This window comes from Nannospalax galili, unplaced genomic scaffold (genome assembly GCF_000622305.1).
Source record: "Nannospalax galili isolate Female #2095 unplaced genomic scaffold, S.galili_v1.0 scaffold680, whole genome shotgun sequence".
NCBI lineage: Eukaryota > Metazoa > Chordata > Mammalia > Rodentia > Spalacidae > Nannospalax > Nannospalax galili.
This window is the reverse complement of record NW_008348218.1, coordinates 1,079,588-1,086,694: the sequence shown is the minus strand read 5'-3', so window position 1 is coordinate 1,086,694 and position 7,107 is coordinate 1,079,588. Positions and strand designations below refer to the sequence as shown.

Below are 7,107 nucleotides of genomic sequence, written 5' to 3'. Positions count from 1 at the left end.
ACCCTCGTCCTCTGCAAGAGCAGCTAGTGCTCTTAACCACTGAGCCAGCTCTCCAGCCCCATTTATTTATGTATTTGTTTGTTTATTTATTTTATTTATTTATTTTTGGTCTTTTTGAGACAGAGTCTCCCTGTAGCCCCAGCTGGCCTGGAACTTGCTATGTAGATCAGGCTGGCTTCGAACTCACAGAGATCCGCCTGCCTCTTGCCTCTGGAGTGCTGAGATTAAGGGGGAGTGTCACCATGCCCAGCTATCACAGTTGTTTCTTGGTATTCAAAATGGATTTATTGAAGGAACTGCCTCCCCCATGCCAAAATCCACAGATGGATTTATAAAGACCCTCATATAAAATGATATAGGATGCTGGGGTGGTGTTGTGTGCCTTAATCCCAGCACTCAGGAAGCAGAGGCAGGTGGATCTCTGTGAGTTCAAGGCCAGCCTGGTCTACATAGTGAGTTCCAGGCCAGCTGGGGCTACAGGGAGACACTGTCTCAAAAAGACATATATATATCTGCATAGAACCTACACACACACTTGTATACTTTAAATCATCTCTAGATTACTTATGTCCACCAATACTATGCAAATTCTATGGAAATAGTTATTATTCTATATTGCTCAGGGAGCAATGAAAAGAAATTGAGAAGTCTGTACCTATTTGTGCATACTCTGCCACCCCTCCACAGTATTTTCAATGTGTGGTTGGTTGAATGCAACGATGCAGAATTCAGGAGTATAGAGGACCAACTGTTTTTTTTTTCTAATAACTAATTATTTTAATTATGTTTAAGGTAAAAATGATGGAAAGTATGGATGTATGTAAAAATGTATCACCACAGTACTTATAATCTCACCATCCAGGCACAGCTTGCCAGGCTGACATCCTTCTCATCGTTTAAAAATGTATCACCACAGTACTTATAATCTCACCATCCAGGCACAGCTTGCCTGGATGTAGTGCCTTGGAAAAAAATGGTTGAGAGGGGGCTGGGGAGGTGGCTCAGGGGTTAAGAGCACTGGCTGCTCTTGCAAAGGACCCGGATTCAATTCCCAGCACCACATGATGGCTAACAACCACCCATAACTCCAATTCCAGGGGTATTTGACATCCTCTGACCTCTGTGGGCATTGTATGACAGCAGTACACTTATGCTAAGATGTCTCTATATCAATGCTGGGACTCCTGAATGCCACGCCCATCACCCATCCCCCTTTCCGCTTCCCCTCATACCTCCTGGCTGACTCAGTGCCCGGTGGATGAAGTCTGCAGCTGTCTGGAAGTGGATGCTCATGTCAAAGGCTGGAGAGTCATGGGCCTCAACACCCAGGTAGCGGATGCCCAGTCCCTCATAGGCCTCAGGGGTGCCTCGCCACCTGCTGTGTGAGGCGTTGAGGACGTGGGTGATGCCCAGGCGACGAAGCTCACGGCGGTTGTTGGCCATGTCCCTGTGTTGAGTACAGGTTAGAAGTAAGGTAAGGAAGCCAGGGTGCCAGGAAGTTTTTGCACATGTGCTGTGGTCACACCCCCACTGTGTTTACTATTACCCTAGAGGAAAGGAAGAGTGACTTGGGGGTCTCATTCTATGAGCAGTGTTTGAGAGGACCAGAAACGTTTTGGCTGGAGAAGACAAAATGTCTGTCATCAAATACCAAGAGTGCTCTGAGGAAGTGTCATTTTCCTTGGTCTGTAGGGCTCTAAAGGGCCAAAGGAAGATCAAAGGATTCAAGACACAGAAAGCCAGTTTCAATTTTATGTGAAGAAGTTGGTGCTAAAAGAGGAATTTAGCTGAAGAAAGGTTAGAGTGATTTTTCTGTTGCCTGTGCTTTCAAGCAACAAGAAGTGCTCAGTGGATAGACCTGAGTATTGGGAAGGGACGTGCGCATTAGGAGAGTTGTTAGATCTGCTCACATATCACGTCCCAGCTAGGGCCAGGGATGTAGTTTCATGGTAGGGTGTGTGCTAAGCTTGTACAGTACTCTGGATTCAGTCCCCAGAATCAACGAGTGAATGAATGAATAAATAAATAAGCCCCTGATGATCTTGAGATTATATGGACCTGACACTTGTTGCCTAAACCTCCATTGCTTTATATTCTCTCCTAGGCTCACGGAATTCTCTTCTGTTGTTAGTTACTCTAGGGTTCTTGTTTACTCTGATTTATACTCACTTCCAGGCATTCATCTGGCCCCATACCCTAGCAGCTTAGTGGTATACTCCCCGCAGGCAAAATGGTCAGACCCTAGGATAGACACGACATCCAGTGAAAATCTCCTGAATAGAAAGGGCACTGAACTGGATCCAGAAACTCCCGGCTCTGCTCTTTCCAACCTCTGTGACCTTGGGCCAATCACAACTTCTCTGTTTCCTTTTACTCATCTGTAACCCAGGGAGAGTGATACCTACCTCACACAAGGTTGCTGTGAAGATTAAGTCTGCAAACGCACACTAAAAACTCCTCACATATGTTAAAGTCCTTGAGGGACACATGGAGGGATGCACTCCCTTTGATGCCCCCCTGCCCCATCACCTTCAACTTGGAGCTTCGCTGCACGCCCTGTGGCTGCTTTGCTTGGTTTCCTTTTCAGATTACCACCTACTGTTTCTGCCCCCAGTGACTGCCTTACCCCAGAGCCATGGCACAACAGCTGAAAGGTCAGAACAATGTGCCTGGTATGTATCGTTGGCACTCCATATGAAATCTTCACTAAACTAATAACACTATTACTTGAACAGATTGAACAGAGTTTCTCTGTCCCAGAGTTGGGTATTTTTAACAGTCCCTCCACCACATCCCCCAGACCCTCCAGCTTCTACTTTCTGTCCATGTGCCCCCAACCCTCCAGTCCTCAACTTGGAACCAACAATTCAAATCAGTGCCTGTCTGCTACCTTTCTCCTGGTATGTATGTACACACTCAGGCATGGTCCCTGTCCACCCAATACATACTGGTCTCCGAGGTAGAGGCCTGGCCAGACCTCATCCGCATGGTTACAGGCTGTCTTGCCTGTGTAGAGGAGCCGCTCCAACTCAAAGACATTGAGGAAGGGATGATGAACCGTAGGCATCTCTTCCAGGCTCCCTCTAGTGCGAACAGGAGACCTTGAGCTGCTCCGGGAAAAGCGGGCCATAAAAGTCATGGAGGCCCAGAGCCAGTTCCCGGGGCACATCTTTGAGGTGGCAGGAACTGTGGCAGTTGTGCAGCGGCTTCAGTGACAATGAAGTCAGTTACCAGGTCACTGTTGCTGGAGACAGAAGGGGTGTCAGGCACACCTGGGTGAGTCCAGAGCAGCTGACTGCGTTCCTGCCCACCTGAAAGCAGGTCCTAAGGGAAGGAAGGGAAGGCTAGCCCAGGGCTTTCAGGATTTCCTCTCTCAAACCTCTGCAGCTCCCTAGGATGAGCTCTTTGGCTCTGCTACACAAAGAGGTGGGAGTCACATGTCCTTGTTTACGGGAAGAGAGGGAGCTGCCTGGCCTCGGAGTTTCTCCTTAGTCACCCTGCCCCCACCACTAACACACATACAGAAACACGCAGGGAGGGATACACACTGGGCACTTTGGGTGCTCATACACATTGCTGGGACTCTTGCCAACCTGAATCTGGGTCTCATCTGCCTTGGTTATAGGCAGGGAGTCTAGGGAGCTGGAATGGGGAATGGAGGTGGCTTTGGAGTCATCCAGAGAGAATTATCAGGAAGACAACAGCAGCTGGGACCATTACATATGCCAGATATGCCTCCTGGGTGCCAGAGAGATGAAGTACCTTAACCCTTGCCGTCTCTGCATGTCTCAAAGATAAGCTTGTCATGGGAAGTATATGGAGTGGGAGCGTGTGAGTGGGAGGACAACAAAAAGAGGAAGAGTGAGTTTGGGCAAATACTTGCTGAATGTGAGAGCTAATGGAAGAAAGCGCCAGTCTCTGCACAGAAGCAGGGAAGCACTTTCTTTGACTAAACCTCATCCCTAAGGAGAGAACTGTGAGTCAAAGCAGGTTGGAGCTTCGTGCCTATCTCTGTCTGATGGGGGGAGAAGCAAGAGGAGAAAGAAGAAGGAGTGAGGGATCCTGCTGGCCCAGGGTCTCCCAGACTCAGAATTGCCATCTTTACTGCTGTTGCAATCTACCAACCCTACACAGCAGGTGTAACAGGTCAGGGGGAGGGGGCTGCAGTGTCTCAGAGTACCTATAGGCAACAGGCCCTAGGGAAAAGTGGGCTCCAGCTTTGAGCATCACAGCTTAGCAGGGCCTGCCTTTGAGGCTTGCTCTAGTCCTTTAAGCAGGCAGGCAATACCCTCCTCGAAGTCCCCACAGTCTTGACTATTTGGTTATTTGGAAGGGTGGGCTAAGCTGTAGAATCTCCTCCTATTCCCCCTTCCCTTCCACTTGCCTTAAAGACCCTAACTGAATGTCCAGCTTAGTAAGTGGCCATCTTGGTCCATGGCCACACAGTGAATCTCATCCCAGACTCTCAGCCCAACTCTCCCTTCTCCCTGGGTCAGGAGACACCAAGCTCTCAGCAGACACCACAAACAAGGGGATTGGGATCCGGACCAGAGAAAGAGGATTCCACATTCAGGTGTTCAGGGACAGTCAGAACTCAGAAAGCCAGTACTACAGTCGACACCATGGAGACCACCACCACCATTACCACCACCACCACCACCACCATCATCACCATCACCATCCCTATCGCCTACCTTTCCTCCTGGGACCTAAAGCCCCATCCTTTTCCCCAACAGAATAGACTCTGCTGTCTAGGTGGTGATGAAAGACAAGAGGAGGCTGGAAGGGGAGCTGGGGTAGGGGGCTGCTGTCCTGGGGGACTGATCCTCCTGGAGTGGAGGACCCCCACTGGGTCCTCGGGTACTCCCCTGGGCCTTCTCCAGTCCCATCAACCGTCTGCCAGAGGCCCTGGCCGCTGCCCCCCTCCCTCCGTCTGCTGTCGCGCTAACAGGTTCCCGGCTTTTGGCTCAGCCCTGTGCCAACCCAGACAGAACGGCGCGGAGGGGGGAGCGCGGCGGCTCGGCCCCGGCCCCTGCCCGGCCCCAGCCCCTGCCCAGCCCCTGCCCGGCCCGGGTACGCTTCTACCTCCCGGCTGGCGAGGGTGTCAGATCCCGCGGCCTGCGGGCGCCCGCAACCCGGCGCCCATGGCCTTGGCTCCCGCGCCGTCCCCGCTGCCGCCGCGCCGCAGCCCTGCGCGCTGGAGGATCGCAGCTATTTTTAAGCCATGACACGCACGTCGAAGCAGGTCCTATGTGTGTGCGTGCTGGTGACACCCGGGGACACGGTCTCACACCCAGCCCTGCGTGGCCAGCCCCTGTTTACAGACCCGCGCAACCCAGCAGCACCGCCTAGCCTCGCGTGCGCGCCCGGAGCCGCCGCCGGCCAATTGCAAAGCTCTGTGCCCAGCGCTCAAGCAAGCAAGCCTTCCTGGGCAGAACTAATGAATTGCAGACAGGGTCCTCTGCACGCATTTGAACACTCGTTTTCAAGAACAACTCTCAGCCACCCTTACTATTAATAGCACTTTCCCTATGTCGTTAGCTTCACCTATCTTAGCATGCTTTATCCTTGCCACAGTTTTTTTGGGGCAGGCATTGGCATTTCAGGAAGGAGACAGAGGCACAGAGAGGCAGAGTCAGGTCACCCAGCTAGGGCTTCGTAGAGTTGAGCTTCAGACAATGGCCATATGGCTCTGAAGTTCATGGTTTCACTAGTTCTGGTCTGTGTTTTCCACATACGGAAAATGCACTTTAGGGTTCATCCAGGGAGCCATTTCGACATGCACAGCACGTAGTGGACTCGACTTACTGGATTCCACTCACCCCAGACTAACGGATCTCCTCTTCTTCACTTACTGCTGTCTTGTAATGATACTTAGCATCAGCTGCTTCTCTATGGTCAGCACCTTGTAAGCACTAAGACTGTAGTACCCTGAGGCCTGGAGGGCGTAGGTTCCCGAGAGCCTCCCCCCACTGCATGAAGGGAGGTGGTTTGAGGAGTCAGAATGATCAGAAGCTGCTGTAAGCAGACAGAGGTCCAGAAGAAAGGCAGGACGCAGGTCAGCAGAGACAGAGGCAGTTACGGAATGAAGACCGGATCAACTGTACCAAGGTCAGGGACTGGGCTCCGAGTGTCCCCAGCACTGGGTGTAGGTGAGGCTGTGGTATGTGGGCCAGAGGAAGCACGGGCCAAAGTGCCCAAACGCCCAGGTCAGCTCTGGCAACAAACATGCACCCCCCAAAACGCCCCCTCCCCCAAATCAATTTACCTCCTGGCTTTTCTTCCCAGAGAACAGGCTTCCATTCCCTTCACCTCGCCTTCTGCCTTCTGGGTGTGGCATATTTTACATAGAGATGACATCATCACTTTAGGAATAATTGGCCTGGGAAATGTGAGATTTTTAATAGCAATTTAGAAAAGCCCTTCAATGGTTATCACAAAACAGTGAAAAGCACATAATTTGGGAGACAGAGGCAAGAAGATCATGAATTCAAGGCTAGCCTCAATTATATCATGATTTTTGAGGTCAGCCTGGCTTATGAGACCTTTCCTTAAAGAGAAACCAACAACAAGAGAGAGAGAGAGAGGAGAGATAGAGAGAGAGAGAGAGAGAGAGAGAGAGAGAGAGAGAGAGAGAAAGAAAGAAAAAGAAAAACCAATAATGTAGGGACGTATCTTTAGTGCTTGCTTAGGATATGTATGGTCCTAGTGTTCTCAAGGTATAGGCAGGGAGCTCCAGGGTAGAAGTTGAGAGGATGTGGGTAAAATTGTTCTCACTTTTGTTGTTGTTGTTTGTTTGATGTAGGGTCTTGCTTTGTAGCTCATGCTACCCTTGAACCTGAAAGCCCCCCTCCCACCATGTCATCCTCTCAAATGCTGGGATGACAGGCATATGCCACCATGCCTGTCTCTCTGACTTCAGTTTTTTGTTTTGTTTTGTTTTTATGAAACTTCTGTTTGGAGGCTGGAGAGATGGCTCAGCAGTTAAGAACACTGACTGCTCTTGCAGAGGACCAGGGTTTGGTTCTCAGCACCACTAACAACCATCCATAACTCCAGTTCCAGGGGATCTGATGCCCTCTTGTGTCCGCCATCGGCACTGCACAA

General features: G+C 50.7%; 1 protein-coding gene across 5 annotated transcripts in view; it reads right to left on the bottom strand.

Annotated features, from left to right (window-relative positions):
* Dusp26 (dual specificity phosphatase 26) overlaps positions 1–6,306 on the bottom strand; it is a 10,807-nt gene extending 4,501 nt beyond the window's left edge. The window contains exons 1-3 of one of the 5 annotated variants that reach the window (XM_008844915.2): positions 6,269–6,306; positions 2,949–3,324; positions 1,233–1,447 (exon numbers count right to left, since the gene is read on the bottom strand). In XM_008844915.2, the coding sequence (XP_008843137.1) occupies positions 1,233–1,447; positions 2,949–3,169 (436 nt within the window). In that variant the 5' untranslated portion in view covers positions 3,170–3,324; positions 6,269–6,306. Of the gene's footprint in view, positions 1–1,232; positions 1,448–2,948; positions 3,378–4,694; positions 4,927–5,085; positions 5,367–6,268 lie in introns of those variants that run through there. The other 4 variants (XM_008844914.2, XM_008844917.2, XM_008844916.3 and 1 more) reach the window with 4 other exon arrangements.
* Positions 6,307–7,107: the final 801 nt, after the last annotated feature.